The sequence below is a fragment of the Podarcis pityusensis genome (genome assembly GCF_964106645.2).
Source record: "Podarcis pityusensis genome assembly, chromosome: 3".
Taxonomy (NCBI): Eukaryota; Metazoa; Chordata; class Lepidosauria; order Squamata; family Lacertidae; genus Podarcis; species Podarcis pityusensis.
In genome coordinates, this window is record NC_138026.1 from 118,433,566 (window position 1) to 118,448,966 (window position 15,401).

The 15,401-nt window shown below is 46.0% G+C and overlaps 2 protein-coding genes across 8 annotated transcripts in view; one reads left to right on the forward strand and one right to left on the reverse strand.

The window, feature by feature from the left end:
- Positions 1 to 11,447, reverse strand: part of LOC308474619 (uncharacterized protein C8orf74 homolog) — a 76,598-nt gene extending 65,151 nt beyond the window's left edge. For 2 of the 4 annotated variants that reach the window (XM_081001154.1, XM_081001152.1), the window contains exon 1: positions 11,306 to 11,447. The gene's annotated coding sequence lies outside the window, so the exon portion shown is untranslated. The remainder of the gene's footprint in view (positions 1 to 11,305) is intronic. The other 2 variants (XM_081001155.1, XM_081001153.1) reach the window with 1 other exon arrangement.
- RP1L1 (RP1 like 1) overlaps positions 1 to 15,401 on the forward strand; it is a 49,184-nt gene that overhangs the window by 12,969 nt on the left and 20,814 nt on the right. For 3 of the 4 annotated variants that reach the window (XM_081000772.1, XM_081000773.1, XM_081000774.1), the window contains exons 2-3: positions 741 to 880; positions 10,969 to 11,629. In XM_081000772.1, coding sequence (XP_080856898.1) covers positions 10,991 to 11,629 — 639 coding nt within the window. In that variant the 5' untranslated portion in view covers positions 741 to 880; positions 10,969 to 10,990. Of the gene's footprint in view, positions 1 to 644; positions 881 to 10,968; positions 11,630 to 15,401 lie in introns of those variants that run through there. The other variant, XM_081000775.1, reaches the window with a different exon arrangement.

Genomic DNA, 15,401 nt, shown 5'->3' on the forward strand with positions numbered 1-15,401 from the left:
AGGTAGGTAGCCGTGTTGGTCAGCTGTAGTCAAAACAAAATAAAAAAATTCCTTCCAGTAGCACCTTAGTAAAGGTAAAGGGACTCCCGACCATTAGGTCCAGTTGCGGACAACTCTGGGGTTGCAGTGCTCATCTCACTTTACTGGCTGATGGAGCTAGCGTATAGCTTCTGGGTCATGTGGCCAGTTTGACTAAGCCCCTTCTGGTGAACCAGAGCAGCGCACGGAAACGCCGTTTACCTTCCCGCTGAAGCGGTACCTATTTATCTACTTGCCCTTTGATGTGCTTTCGAACTGCTAGGTGGGCAGGAGCAGGGACCGAGCAACGGAAGCTCACCCATCGCGGGGATTCGAACTGCCGACCTTCTGATTGGCAAGCCCTAGGCTCTGTGGTTTAACCCACAGCGCCACCCGCGTCCCTTTAGTAGCACCTTAGAGACCAACTAAGTTTGTTATTGGTACGAGCTTTTGTGTGCATGCACACTTCTTCAGATGCATCTCTGAAGAAAAGATACATCTTCATATCTGAAGAAGTGAGCATGCACATGAAAGCTCATACCAATAACAAACTTAGTTGGTCTCTAAGGTGCTACTGGAAGGAGTTTTTTAATTTTGTCTCCATCTAGTTATTCCTGGCGAAGTGCAGAACCTTACAGTTGTCACTACTGAAATTCTTTCGGTTAGTTTCAGCCCAGTTCTCCAATGTGTTAAGGTCATCTTGAATCCCGATTTTGTTTCAGCGTTATTGGCTACCCCTCCCAGTTTGGTGCCGCCTGAAAATTTGATGAGCATCCCCTCAATACCTCCATCCAAGTCGGCTATAAATACCTATGGATTTTGGACACCTTACTTGGCTGGATAACTGTGCTGCACAATTCATGTAAGTACACATTTTAAAGGATGGCTGTGTTTTGGTTCACTGATTGCTTTGGAAATTGGCACTTCGGTAAGATTGCCTTTAAATCCAAACTGGATCGAATCTCCCTCACCCCCCATTTCAAAGATTTCCAAAGATTTGGCATAAAACCACATTATTTATGTGTTGATTTATTAAATGTCTATACTACTCTCCATCTGAGGATCACTGGGTGGTTTGCAATATAATTAAAAAAAAAAAAATTACCGTATTTTTCGCTACATAAGACGCACCTGACCATAAGATGCACCTAGTTTTTAGAGGAGGAAAACAAGAAAAAAAATATGCTGAACAAAACAGTGGATGTATGATTTTTGTGGATATGTGATTTGATGGTGAGTTTGGGGTAGCCCAATGCAAAGATCCTGAGAATCCATGTGGACCCGTGCTTTGTAACCATGTTTTTGCGCCATTGCGGCCCCACAAAACAGTGGGTGCATGTGTGTTTTGGTGCAGGCTGTAGCCATGGACATGCTATGTGATCTGATGGTGAATTTGGGGTGGCCCAGTGCAAAAATCCTGAGGATCCATGTGCTTTTACCTCCCCACTCCCAGGCAGCCTCCTTTATCTCTAGAGTCCCTTATCTATCTCCCAATCCCTTGCCTATCAGCTGCTCTGTTTCAACACCCACTTCCCTCTTTCTAGAAAAAAAAGCACAATCTGCTTTTTGCCCCTGGGCAATTTGGCTCCAGGGACCACACATTCGCTCCATAAGACGCACATACATTTCCCCTTACTTTTGAGGAGGAAAAAGTGCATCTTATGGAGCGAAAAATACGGTATATAAAATAATAACAAAGCAATAACCCTCCACCTCACCCCAGTTTAAAAGGTCATAGATTGTTTAATTAGCCAAAGGCCTATAGAAAACAGTTTTGTCTGACACCTAATGATATGCAATGAAGGCACCAGGTGAGCCTCCCTGGGGAGAGCATCGCGCAAGTGGGGAGCCACCACAGAAAAGGCCGGGTCTTGTGTTGCCACCCTCTGGACCTCTCATGGAAGAGGCAAACCAAGAAGGGCCTCTGTTAAGTTGTGGGTGAACATATCAGACGACACAGCGATTCTTCAAACAGCTCTTGTTTATTCACAGGCCAGGCAGAACTGAACTGAAGGGTTCAGCCAGCCTGCTTATATAGAGCTCCACTACAACGCAACAGTAACAACTTTCTGTAACTATCCAATTACTGAACATCACTTTCAATTCCTTATTTGCATATGTGGACCTGAGTGAAAACTATCTACAGTATCCCCCTGCTGGCCCAGGGTGAGAACTTCAGTACATAACAGCCTCGAATTAATTGGGCCCAGAAACTAAATATCTGCAGTAGAGTTATCCCAAGAGCATCCGTTGACAGGGAAGGGCTGTAGCTCAGTGGTAGAGAAATTCCAGAGAGTGGCTGCTGGTCTGTACGGACCAATGGGACTGAGAACCTCAGGCCCCAGGAGAGGGGAGGGAGGTTTTGTGCTGGCCTTGCCCCCACCTCTAGCCCTAGGAGCCTTCACAGGGGAGCAGTTTCCAGAGGAAGACCTGAGATAGACCCTGTTTGCCATCAGGTGGTGGTTGGTTTGGACTTGTGCTGTCCCAACTCCAGCCCAAGGAAGCTTCAGAAGGGAGCCGCTGGCTGCTGCTATAAGCATTATGTGTACATATCTTAATAATAATAATAATAATAATAATAATAATAATAATAATTTATTTATTATTTATACCCCGCCCATCTGGCTGGGTTTCCCCAGCCACTCTAGGAGACTTCCAACAAAACAATAAAATAAAATAATAATAATAATAATAATTTATTATTTGTACACCACCCATCTGGCTGGGTTTCCCCAGCCACTCTAGGAGACTTCCAACCAAAATTAAAAATACAACAAAATGTCACACATTAAAAACTTCCCTGAACAGGGTTGCCTTCAGATGCTTTCTAAATGTCAGGTAATGTCACTTTCCTGCTTTAGCTTCTGCCTTTGATTCTAGACTTCTTTCTGCCACAGACTCTCCCTGCTCACTAAGCACTGTTACCCCTTCCCAGTCTTCTGGTTCCTACCACGCATCATTGTCCCACTAAAAGATTCCTGTATTGCGGGCGGGCTGGACTAGATGACTCTGGGTGTCCCTTCCAACTCTATGACTGAAATCAGGAAAGACTTTCCGACAGTAAGACTGTTCAACCGTGGAACAGACTCCCTTCCCTCACTGGCAGTTTTTAAGCCAAAAAAACTCCCAGAGTAAATTGCAAATTTCAGGCTTACCATGATAATCATCTTCATCGTTTATTTGTACAATCTAAAAGACTCATAACAAAAGAAAAGCAGTATTGGGAGAGAGGAGGAATAAACCACTTGAGTACGACTCTTGAGAATCTTGATTCTTTCCCTGCCCCAAGTGGAGGGAATTTGAAATATTTTCCTATGTTAAACAGGAGCCAGATGGGCGGGGTATAAATAATAATAATTATTATTGGACAAACCCGTCATTTTAATGTGTTAAATCTGGCCCTCGTGACTGCCATTTCCCTTAAGGATGCCCAGAAGCTGTGGATTTAAAATAAGCAGTTTCTTCTTTGGCCTTGGCCTCGCCTAAAAAATGGATAACGGAATGGGACTTTGGGCTTAGAAAGGGGAAACAGTTTCCCCCTTGCCCTGCTCCTTTCCAAGGGAAAAACCCACTCTTTTGTGATAATCCAGAACAAACAGCAATCTGGGGAAAACCCAAATTGCCATTTGCGCCAATTAAGTCAAGGATGCTTTAGCTGTGACTCCTGCGTGGCAGGGGTTGGACTGGATGACCCCTGGAGGTCCCTTCCAACTCTGCAATTCTATGATTCTTTGATTCTGCACCAGAGCAAGGTGTGTGTGTGTGTGAGAGAGAGAGAGAGAGAGAGAGAGAGAGAGAGAGCACCAGCAGTATCAGCTGCCTCCAAAGTTGAAGGTGGCTTTGAATACCTCCCCGAAGCGATTACATGGCTTTGCTGTCTAATGTTAGCAGCAATGTCCCGATTAACCCTGAGAGCTGCATGCTCAGTTATTTCGAGGGCAGGGCGAGCGGCAGTGCAGAGGAGGTGCCAATGCCCCTGGCTTTGAAGCCCAGCCTTGCGTAAGGGCCTGCGGACATTTTACTTAACGGCTGGCCCCTTCACTGGGCAGCGGAAAGGAACGAGGCACTGCGGACCACCAAAACACAGCATGAAGCCAACTCGTGTAAGTACAGGCACGTATATTTGCCTTGCTTGTGATCCAGAGTTGTATACCTGCCTGCCTGTCTTGCATTTGAGTTGTCGCCCCTGTTACGTCACCCACCCCCAAACCCCAGAATCCTTGACATGGCTTTTCCTCCCGTTATCCCACCCGGACCTTATCTGACCTACCCCCAAACACACACATAGTTGTGAGGTGCAAAGGGTTTCCTGATGAACCAACCCATCTTGGTTCTGGGGGAAAGGGATACCTGTGGGAACCAGGCAGAGGGCCTTCTCGGTAGTGGCACCCACCCTGTGGAAAGCCCTCCCATCAGATGTCAACGAGATAAGTTAACTATGCAACCTTTAGAAGACACTGAATAGGGAGGTTTTCAATGTTTGGTGTTTTATTATGTTTCTGTATAGGCTGGAAGTCACTCAGAGTGGCTGGGGCACGATTTATTATTATTATTATTATTATTATTATTATTATTATTATTATTATAGTGGTACCTCGGGTTAAGTACTTAATACGTTCCAGAGGTCCGTTCTTAACCTGTTCTTAACCTGAAGCACCACTTTAGCTAATGGGGCCTCCCACTGCCGCTGTGCTGCCATCGGGTGATTTCTGTTCTCATCCTGAAGCAAAGTTCTTAACCCGAGGTAATATTTCTGGGTTAGCGGAGTCTGTAACCTGAAACATCTGTAACCTGAAGCGTATATAACCCGAGGTACCACTGTATTATTATGCTATCACTCGTAGCTGAGTAAGATTGTCATCCATGAACATGGTGTTAACAGTGAGTCCGTAAGTGACTGTGGAGGCCAATTCTGGATCCACAAGTCTTTCCACGTTGGGGACATTGGTTTCCGGGCAGGAGTTGTTCATGGTGAGGGTTTGCCAAGCGTGCCTTCCTCTTAGCATATTTCTCCTTTACATCCTGAGTTTGAGCGTCTTCAAAGCCCATTACACCTTTGGTAAAGGTTGTTCTCCAACTGGAACGCTCGCAGGCAAGTGTTTCCCAGTTGTCGGTTTTTATACTACATTTTAAAAGATTTGCCTTGAGAGAGTCTTTGAACCTCTTTTGTTGACCACCAGCGTTACGCTTACCATTTTTAATTATTATTGTAAAGAACGGCTTCCTGGTTTTCGACGAGCACCCAAAAGGCTAGGCAGCACCCTTGACCCTCTCCGTGCTTTCTAATGCAATGGATGCGCTTGTTTTTGCAAGGAAAGTTCTGTGAAAACGGGCACAACCTTTTTTTCAGCATTAGCTCCGGGTCGGTTTTCAGCATCCGTTACTGGATTTGGACTGAAAACCCCAAGCTGTCAGCTAGGGCTTTGCTAGCCTATCTGGCCCCTGTCAAAACGAACCGTGATCTCTGTTGTCAGAAAAAGCACATATTATTCCCGGCAGTTTTGCAGCCTTTCCCACCAATCACCTGAACGAGACTTGTGGGTGGCAGGGGTGCCAAAATGAATAAAATATTGAGGGGCCCACCAAACTTTTTTCGGGTGGGGTGGCCGCCCTCAAACATTTTAGGGTGTCCCTAAGAGTTGGTGCAGGGACGCGGGTGGCACTGTGGGTAAAAGCCTCAGCGCCTAGGGCTTGCCGATCGAAAGGTCGGCGGTTCGAATCCCCGCGGCGGGGTGCGCTTCTGTTGCTCGGTCCCAGCGCCTGCCAACCTAGCAGTTCGAAAGCACCCCCAGGTGCAAGTAGATAAATAGGGACCGCTTACTGGCGGGAAGGTAAACGGCGTTTCCGTGTGCTGCGCTGGCTCGCCAGATGCGGCTTTGTCACGCTGGCCACGTGACCCGTAAATGTCTCCGGACAGCGCTGGCCCCCGGCCTCTTAAGTGAGATGGGCGTACAACCCTAGAGTCGGACACGACTGGCCTGTACGGGCAGGGGTACCTTTACCTTTACCTTTAAGAGTTGGTGCCTATTCTGGGTGCTTGCCAGTCGCATACTGAGAGCCTCTGGTGTAGAAAATATTGGATTGGTTGGAGCAAGGACTTGACTTTCTGTGAGACAGATTCTGAAATTCCTAAGATGGTGGCAGGAAGCCATGTGGTTTCGCTCTTCAGCAATCTGTAAATACCTGACACTCCCCCCACACACACACACACTAACGCTGGCTGTGGCCTGAGGACCACAGAAGGGCAGAGTCCAGAATCGTGAAGCACAGATTTAATGATAACATTCAGGCTTTTATGTTTCACCTTTTGATTTATCTCTTATTTCCTCGAGCCCCCTCTCTTCATATTCTTCTCCTAAGCTCCTCTATTTTCCAAGAAGGCTTTGACAAAACCCCTTAGCCCCATCCTAACCGCATGCTGGAGGTTTCCTGGGAAGAGGGAACCAGGCAGAGGGCCTTCTCGGTAGTGGCACCCACCTTGTGGAACGCCCACCCATCAGATGTTAAGGAGTAACTATGTAACCTTTAGAAGACACCTGAAGGCAGTTTTTTAATGTGTAATGTTTTATTATGTTATGTTTTTATATATGTTGGAAGCCTCCCAGAGTGGCTGGGCCAACCTAGCCAGATGGGCGGAGTAATAATAATAATAATAATAATAATAATAATAATGGATAAACCACTCTGGGAATTGTGGCCCTGAGCAGGGAATATGAGGAGTCTCCTAAAAACTCCCAGCACCCTTAAAAAACTACATTTCCCTGGATTCTTTTTGGGAAAGCTATTAATAGTCGTGGCTTTAAATAAAGTGGCACAGTGCTGCTTTAAATGCACAGTGAAGATAGAGCCACTCTTGCAAGAAATTGATTCTTTAGCATAGCAGCCTCTACTCTGTGGAACTCCCTGCCAATTGATGCCAAAAACCTGCACTGTATTGTTTTCACCAACTGCTAAAAACGTTCTTGTTTCAGAAAGCCTAACCAGTCATGCCACACTATTGTGTATTCTTGTTTTTAAACTGCTGGTTTTATCAATATTTTTCGTATTTTTATGCCTACTTGTTTGTAGCGTTGATTTTTTTTTTATATGAACAGTTTATATTGTTTTATGAAAAACTGAGTACAGTTGTATCTTGGGTTACATACGCTTCAGGTTACAGACGCTTCAGGTTACAGACTCCGCTAACCCAGAAATAGTACCTCGGGTTAAGAACTTTGCTTCAGGATGAGAACAGAAATCGCGCAGCAGCAGTGCAGCGGCAGCAGGAGGCCCCATTAGCTAAAGTGGAGCTTCAGGTTAAGAACAGTTTCAGGTTAAGAACAGACCTCCGGAACGAATTAAGTTCTTTACCCGAGGTACCACTGTAGAGGTTTCTGTTGATTAAGCAGTATATAAACCTGGTTAAACAAGAAAGAATAAACAAATTTTGAAAAATCTAGAAATGGGAAATTAGGCTCCAGTTCAGGTCCCTGCCCCATCCTGCCCCATGCTTGGTTGAAGTAAAGCACAACCATTTACTTAATTTAAAATGTATGCTGACTGTAAATGCATTAACATGGACCATAATATATTGAATTGTTGTATGCTTAACGGTCGGCTCAGCTCAAGTCTTATTCGACTGTCGATAGGGACCAAACCATCAAGTTAATGGCCTAATTAGAAAGCAAAACAATGAGCAAGGTGAATTAGAAATCGTTAGCATACCTGATCAGATGGAAGGCTCAGGTCCAAGATTTTGCTTTCGCCCCACTGCTCTCCCCCAGAAAACCCACCCTTTAGCAATAAATCGGATCAAACGTCAATCTGGAGAAAACCTGATTGGCACTTGCTCCAATTCAGCAGTAGAGATCAGGTTTTCCTGGGGGGAAAGCATCGGTGCAAGGTCTGGATCAGACCAAAGTTACTCTCCAGCTTGGGAAAATTAATTTTGCTTTGCCGCTTTAAAAATGTACAGTGCTGCCAAATTGAATGGCAGAGTGCTTTGCTTTGATCTATCAAGCCAATGGTGAGATATCAGGGTTCAAGGCAGGAGCAAGGAGAAATAGCAGCCTCAAAATGGGATGCCCTCCGCTGGGAGAGTTGTCAAACGGCCACTCTGGAAACTCTTAGAGCAGGTGTTCTGCCTAACTTGGCAAGAGAGTAACTGGTTGCATGAGGACATGCGTGGAGGGGATCTCAGGGGCCAAATTCGGCCCTCCATGTCTCTTCCTCTGGTCCCAAGAACTCCCCCAGGCCACTTAACTCCATACCCAAATGGGGCACCCCCAAGGGAAGGGGGCTCAGAGTCCAGGGAGTGGTGGTGGGGATGACAACGAGTGGTCAGAGGTAGAAGACTGGGAAGAAAAGGTGTCAGAAGCTGAAGAGCAAACAGGGCTTAGTGAGCTGGAAGAGTCTGTGGCAGAGAGTAGTCCAGAATCAGAGGCAGAAGGTAAAGCAGGGGATTAGGGAGGCCAAGAGGCAGAAAGGAGTCAGGCCGGTGCAAAATCACAGGTTTCTTCCCCTCCTGCTGCAACAAGCTCCCAGAACCAGTAGAGGTGTGAAAGGGGCAGAGGAGAGGTTGGCTTCATGCAGGCACAGTCCCGGATTGCTGGGGGGGGGGGGACGACCCAGGAAAGAAGGGAACTTAAATGGTTTTGGGGTAACTTTCAGTCTTTGCAACTGATCTATGGGGCAAGACCTAGTGGGGATGAGCAGCTGTTCTCATTAGCCCTGCCACTCTGCCTGGTCTGTGCAGATGGTGTTCTTGTGAATAAAGAGTTAACTTCTCTTTGCAGAGTGAGATTTACTGCTGCCTCGCTCTTGGCACTAATTGACCCTAGAGTGTGTGTCTGTGTGTGTGTGTGTGTACACGTGTGTTTTAGCAAATATAAACCATAGGACCCTGGTACCTACAGAACCGCCTCTCCCAGTATGCCCCACAGAGGACCTTAAGGTCCATAAATAGCAACACCCTAGAGGTCCCGGGCCCTAAGGAAGTCAGATTAGCCTCAATCAGGGCCAGGGCCTTTTCAACACTGGCTCCGGTCTGGTGGAACGCTCTGTCACAAGAGACCAGGGCCCTGCAGGATCTGATTTCTTTCCGTAGGGCCTGTAAGACGGAGTTGTTCCGCCTGGCCTTTGGCTTGGAATCAACTTGATCCCCTCCCCCTCTTTCCTTTTTCCTTTCTCCTTCTGTGATGGAACCCCTATTTGCGGACTTCCCTGGCTTTTTTCTGGCCCACGTAGGACCAGTCTGGATAGTTAGCCTTGGTGAAGATTTGACATTTTCATCCCCCAAAAGTTTTTGATTTGAGTTTCTACTGAAATGAGGCTGCATTTTAATGTTGTATTTTAATCTTGCTTTTAAGCTGTATTTTAATCAATTGTTTTTATACCTGGTGTTAGCCGCCCTGAGCCCGGTCTTGGCTGGGGAGGGCGGGGTATAAATAAAATTGATTATTATAAAAAAGTAGAAATTACTTAAAAGAAACAAATAGGCCTTGGATTAAACTAAGTTATAATTAAATAAATGGGATTTAGAATATTAAGAAATGTAAATAAGATGGACTATAACTGGAAATTGTTTTAGTTCAATAATGATATTGGAAAGCTGTTACTTTCAACTACAAGGAAACTCAGAAGGGCGGGACTAAACCAGGGGTCTGCAACCTTTAAGACAAAAAGAGCCGCTTGGACCCGTTTCCGAAGAAAAAAAAACTGGGAGCTGCAAAACTCATCATTATAAAAATAACTTTTTTGTCACTTTTTTATTATTTCTTTGTTTGACCCCTCAGAATTACTCCTCCTCATAGAAATAAACATTAAATTAACAATCTGACATCAAGAATCACAAAACAGAGAAACCAGTAGGAGAACACTTCAATCTCCCAGGACATTCTATACAAGATCTCAAAGTAGCTGTTTTACTACAAAGGAATTTCAGAAATAGACTGGAAAGAGAAGCTGCTGAATTACAACTCATTACCAAACTTAAAACAATGGAGAAACCTGGTCTGAACAGAGACATCGGATTCTTATCTCATTATACATGACTAAGCCATTTCTCACCTTCTCACCCCTTGCCTTTTCCTGTAAGACCTATTACAGTCGTTAAGAGTCGTCAACAGGCTCATCTCAGCTATCTGCCAATCTCCGATTCCCACCACCCTTCTAAGTAATACCCCTCCCCACCTTCTCAATATATAGAAGGATCTGGTAACTTCTGTTTCAGTGTATCTGAAGAAGTGTGCATGCACACGAAAGCTTATACCAAGAACTAACTTAGTTGGTCTTTAAGGTGCTACAGGAAGGAAATTTTTTTATTTCGACTATGGCAGACCAACACGGCTACCCATCTGTAATTAAATTAACAAGTTACCTTTTTGTGTGTGTGTGTGTTCTTCACTCCCCTTCAAAACAGTGACCAGCGTACATGCCCCCTTTCAATGTAGCGGGAGGGCGGGAAGGTGACGTCGGGACGGTGCGTGACTAACGCACGCACTGCCCCCATGCGACGTCACAGCCAGTACAGCGCCCGCCACAGTGGGGAGTGTCGGGGCGCACAATGCGCCTCCTCCCCTCGCTAGTATCCGCCCCGGAGCCGCGGCAAAGGTGTAAAAGAGCCACATGCGGCTCCGGAGCCGGGGGTTGCAGACCCCTGGACTAGAGGAAGTCAACCAAGATGTTTAAAAGGTTGGATTTGTAAAGAATTAAGTTTGTTGTTATTGTTTATCTGTTTATTGTTCCTTTTTTTTTCTTTTGTTCATTGATGTATTTTTCTTTCTTCCCCCCTTTTTTCTTTTTTCTGTTTTCTGTTTTCTGTTTTTGTGTGATATTCTGCTTTGTGGTTTTTGTTATTATTGTGGAAAATCCAATAAATTAAAAATAAAATAAAATTTATTATTATTATTATTATTATTATTATTATTATTATTATACGATTCATAGACACCTCTTGTTCTCGCCTTGCAGTTACCTCTAAAGGTTCGCCAGGATGACGCAGGAGCCCGCTGACTCCCTTTCCGCCGCCAGCCCCTATAACTATGAACAGCCCCTTCCCCCCGTGGCTCGAACCAATGCCTTCACCCAGGTCGCCCCTGCCAAGAAGATAACATTTTACAAGAGCGGGGACCCTCAGTTTGGAGGAGTCAAGATGGCCATCAACCAGCGCAGCTTCAAGAGCTTCAACGCCCTGATGGACGACCTCTCCCACAGGGTCCCCCTGCCTTTCGGGGTGAGGACCATCACGACGCCGCGAGGGATACACTGCATCAGCACCCTGGACCAGCTGGAGGACGGAGGGTGTTACCTGTGCTCCGATAAGAAGTACGTCACGCCCATCAGTATTGGTCCCGCCGGCCGGAGAGCAGCTCCTCAGAAGGTCGGCCAGCCGGCCAGCACGTTGCGGAGGGCGGCCCAAGACATCAAGCGCGAAGACCACTCGGCCGCTTTTGCCCAGCAGAGTCCGCGGATACCCAAGAAAGTCACTCTGGTTAAGAACGGGGATGTGGGCACCAGGCGGCCGATAATCCTCAACCGCAGGAACGCGCGGAGCTTCAAGACTCTCTTGGACGAGATTTCGGAGATCATGCAGTTCACGGTGAAGAAGCTGTACACGTTGGACGGGAAGAGGGTGAGTCTTTGTGGCGCAGAGGGTGGGACTGAGGATAAACCCCAGATTGCCGTGAGGCCCAGATAACAATAAGAGCAAGAGATCTGAAAAGACTGTCTGGCAGAGGCTTAGGCTCAGGGTCGGTGGAAGTACCGTATTTTTTGCTCTATAAGACTCACTTTTTCCCTCCTAAAAAGTAAGGGGAAATGTGTGTGCGTCTTATGGAGCAAATGCAGGCTGCACAGCTATCCCAGAAGCCAGAACAGCAAGAGGGATTGCTGCTTTCACTGCGCAGCCATCCCTCTTGCTGTTCTGGCTTCTGAGATTCAGAATATTATTTTTTCTTGTTTTCCTCCTCCAAAAACTAGGTGCGTCTTGTGGTCTGGTGCATCTTATAGAACGAAAAATATGGTAAGCTTGAAAGGTTAGAGGCAAAAACCTAAAGCTATACTTTGGGGACCAGGGTCTTGAAAAGCCAAGCCAGGAAGAACAGTGTTGAGAGTAAAATTCTCTTATTTAATTAATTGGTGAAAATACTGACTCACTCCATTCTGGAGAAGAGAATGATAATCCCCAGGGGGAGGACTTTTCTGTAGTGATCACACAGGGTCCCTGGACGTTTCACCGTCTATTGATCCCTGTGCCACCACTTTATTTCTTGCTGCCACCACCCAGGCCCTACCTGGTACAATACTGAGTCCAGTCAGGTTTAAATTGGAAGATAAACTTCTGTTTATTTATTGCAGTTTAACAAGCGTGTGGTTTCATAAACGGTATCAGTCCATTACATTCATGGGGTGCCTATCCAGTCCTATAACGTTCGCTACCTGCTCTCACTCACTAAACCACCTCTCAGATATTTACTTGTCTTCCTAGCTCCTAACTGTTCCTGACTCAACTTATTTCGCTACACTCACTCAACCTACCCACAGACTCTATCCCACTTCACTCCCACTCCAACCAACCACCCAACTCCCAACAAACTCCTCCCAGAGCTGGTTTTATAGTCCCTCTGACTCCACCCCCCTGGGTTCTGATAGGGTAACCTGTTTAACTATTTCACTTCCAGCACACTCTCATATGTTAACGTCATATGAGAGAGTGGATGAGTGTCTTTGTGTCACAGAGCACTTCATAGAATAATAGCCTGACTTGGATGCTTCGGTCCAAAGCATGTGTACGCTACACGCTCAAAAGTACAGGGTGCAAATTGCGGCATGATGGAAGTCCAAGCAGTCCAAGAAAAGCTTGATGGTTTCTCTACTAGAACGAGGCAGAAGCTGAGCTGATCGACCAGTGGTTCTCAGAGTGGGTGGTAGTGCTTCCTGGAGGGGGGGGGCAATGGGATGGCCTGGGGGGGTGCTAAGTTGCAGCAGAGTGGCAGGGAGGTGCTGGAAGTGTAAATTACCACCAGTTTGAAAAGCTGGTATCAGCGGATCAAGTTCTTCCATTTTGTTGAACTAATTAAACTGAATACAGTCATACCTCAGGTTACAGATGCTTCAGGTTGCGTTTTTTTGGGTTAAATGTAAAGGTAAAGGGACCCCTGACCATTAGGTCCAGTCGTGACCGACTCTGGGGTTGCGGCGCTCATCTTGCTTTATTGGCCGAGGGAGCTGGCATACAGCTTCCGGGTCATGTGGCCAGCAGGACTAAGCCGCTTCTGGTGAACCAGAGCAGCGCATGGAAATGCCGTTTACCTTCCTGCCAGAGCGGTACCTATTTATCTACATGCACATTGATGTGCTTTCGAACTGCTAGGTTGGCAGGAGCAGGGACCGAGCAACAGGAGCTCACCCCGTCACAGGGATTCAAACCGCCAACCTTCTGATCAGCAAGTCCTAGGCTCTGTGGTTTAGCTCACAGTGCCACCCGCGCCCCTGGTACGGACAGTTTTCGGGTTATGGACCGCCAAAACCCGGAAGTACTGGAACGGGTTATTTCCAGGTTTCGGCGGTCACGCATGTGCAGAAGTGCTAAATTGCACTTTGCGCATGCACAGAAGTACCAAATTGCAAACCTGTGCATGCACAGACGTGCCGCTGTGGGTTGTGAACATGCATCCCGCACGGATCACGTTCGCAACCCGAGCGTCCACTGTAGTTTAAACTGGATTTTGAATAAATCGGCAATTAATGAGCAATTGAATTTTATCTTGCTGCTCTCTTCCTTAAGGGTTCTCCTCCTCCCCAATTTTGTCCTTAAAGCAACTTTGTGAGATAGTCAAAATAAAAAAAATCCTTCCAGTAGCACCTTTAAGACCAACTAAGTTAGTTCTTGGTATGAGCTTTCGTGTGCAAGCACACTTCTTCAGATACACTGAAACAGAAGTTGCCAGATCCTTCTATATAGTGAGAAGGTGGGAAGGGGTATTACTCAGAAGGGTGGTGGGAATGGGAGATTGGCAGATAGCTGAGATGAGCCTGCTGACGACTCTTAACGACTGTAATAGGTCTTACAGGAAAAGGCAAGGGGTGAGAAGGTGAGAGATGGCTTAGTCATGTATAATGGGATAAGAATCCAATGTCTTTGTTCAAACCAGGTCTCTCCATGGTTTTAAGTTTGGTAATGAGTTGCAATTCAGCAGCTTCTCTTTCCAGTCTATTTCTGAAATTCCTTTGTAGTAAAACAGCTACTTTGAGATCTTGTATAGAATGTCCTGGGAGATTGAAGTGTTCTCCTACTGGTTTCTCTGTTTTGTGATTCTTGATGTCAGATTTATGTCCATTTATTCTTTGGCGTAAGGTTTGGCCTGTTTGTCCAATATAGAGAGCTGAAGGACACTGTTGGCATTTGATGCCATACACAATGTTAGATGATGAGCAATTGAATAGTCCCGAGATGGTATGTGTGATGTTGTTGGGGCCAGTAATGGTGTTGTCCGGGTGTATGTGGCAGCAAAGTTGGCAACACCATTACTGGCCCCAACATACACCATTACTGGGTGTATGTGGCAGCAAAGTTGGACAACACCATTACTGGCCCCAACATACACCATTACTGGGTGTATGTGGCAGCAAAGTTGGACAACACCATTACTGGCCCCAACAACATCACACATACCATCTCGGGACTATTCAATTGCTCATCATCTAACATTGTGTATGGCATCAAATGCCAACAGTGTCCTTCAGCTCTCTATATTGGACAAACAGGCCAAACCTTACGCCAAAGAATAAATGGACATAAATCTGACATCAAGAATCACAAAACAGAGAAACCAGTAGGAGAACACTTCAATCTCCCAGGACATTCTATACAAGATCTCAAAGTAGCTGTTTTACTACAAAGGAATTTCAGAAATAGACTGGAAAGAGAAGCTGCTGAATTGCAACTCATTACCAAACTTAAAACCATGGAGAGACCTGGTTTGAACAAAGACATTGGATTCTTATCCCATTATACATGACTAAGCCATCTCTCACCTTCTCACCCCTTGCCTTTTCCTGTAAGACCTATTACAGTCGTTAAGAGTCGTCAGCAGGCTCATCTCAGCTATCTGCCAATCTCCCATTCCCACCACCCTTCTGAGTAATACCCCTTCCCACCTTCTCACTATATAGAAGGATCTGGCAACTTCTGTTTCAGTGTATCTGAAGAAGTGTGCTTGCACACGAAAGCTCATACCAAGAACTAACTTAGTTGGTCTTAAAGGTGCTACTGGAAGGATTTTTTTTATTTTGACTATGGCAGACCAACACGGCTACCTATCTGTATTTGTGAGATAGATTAAGGCCAGAGGTTTTCAACCTTTTTGAGTCCTCGGCTCCCTTGACCAATTGCATTCTTTCTG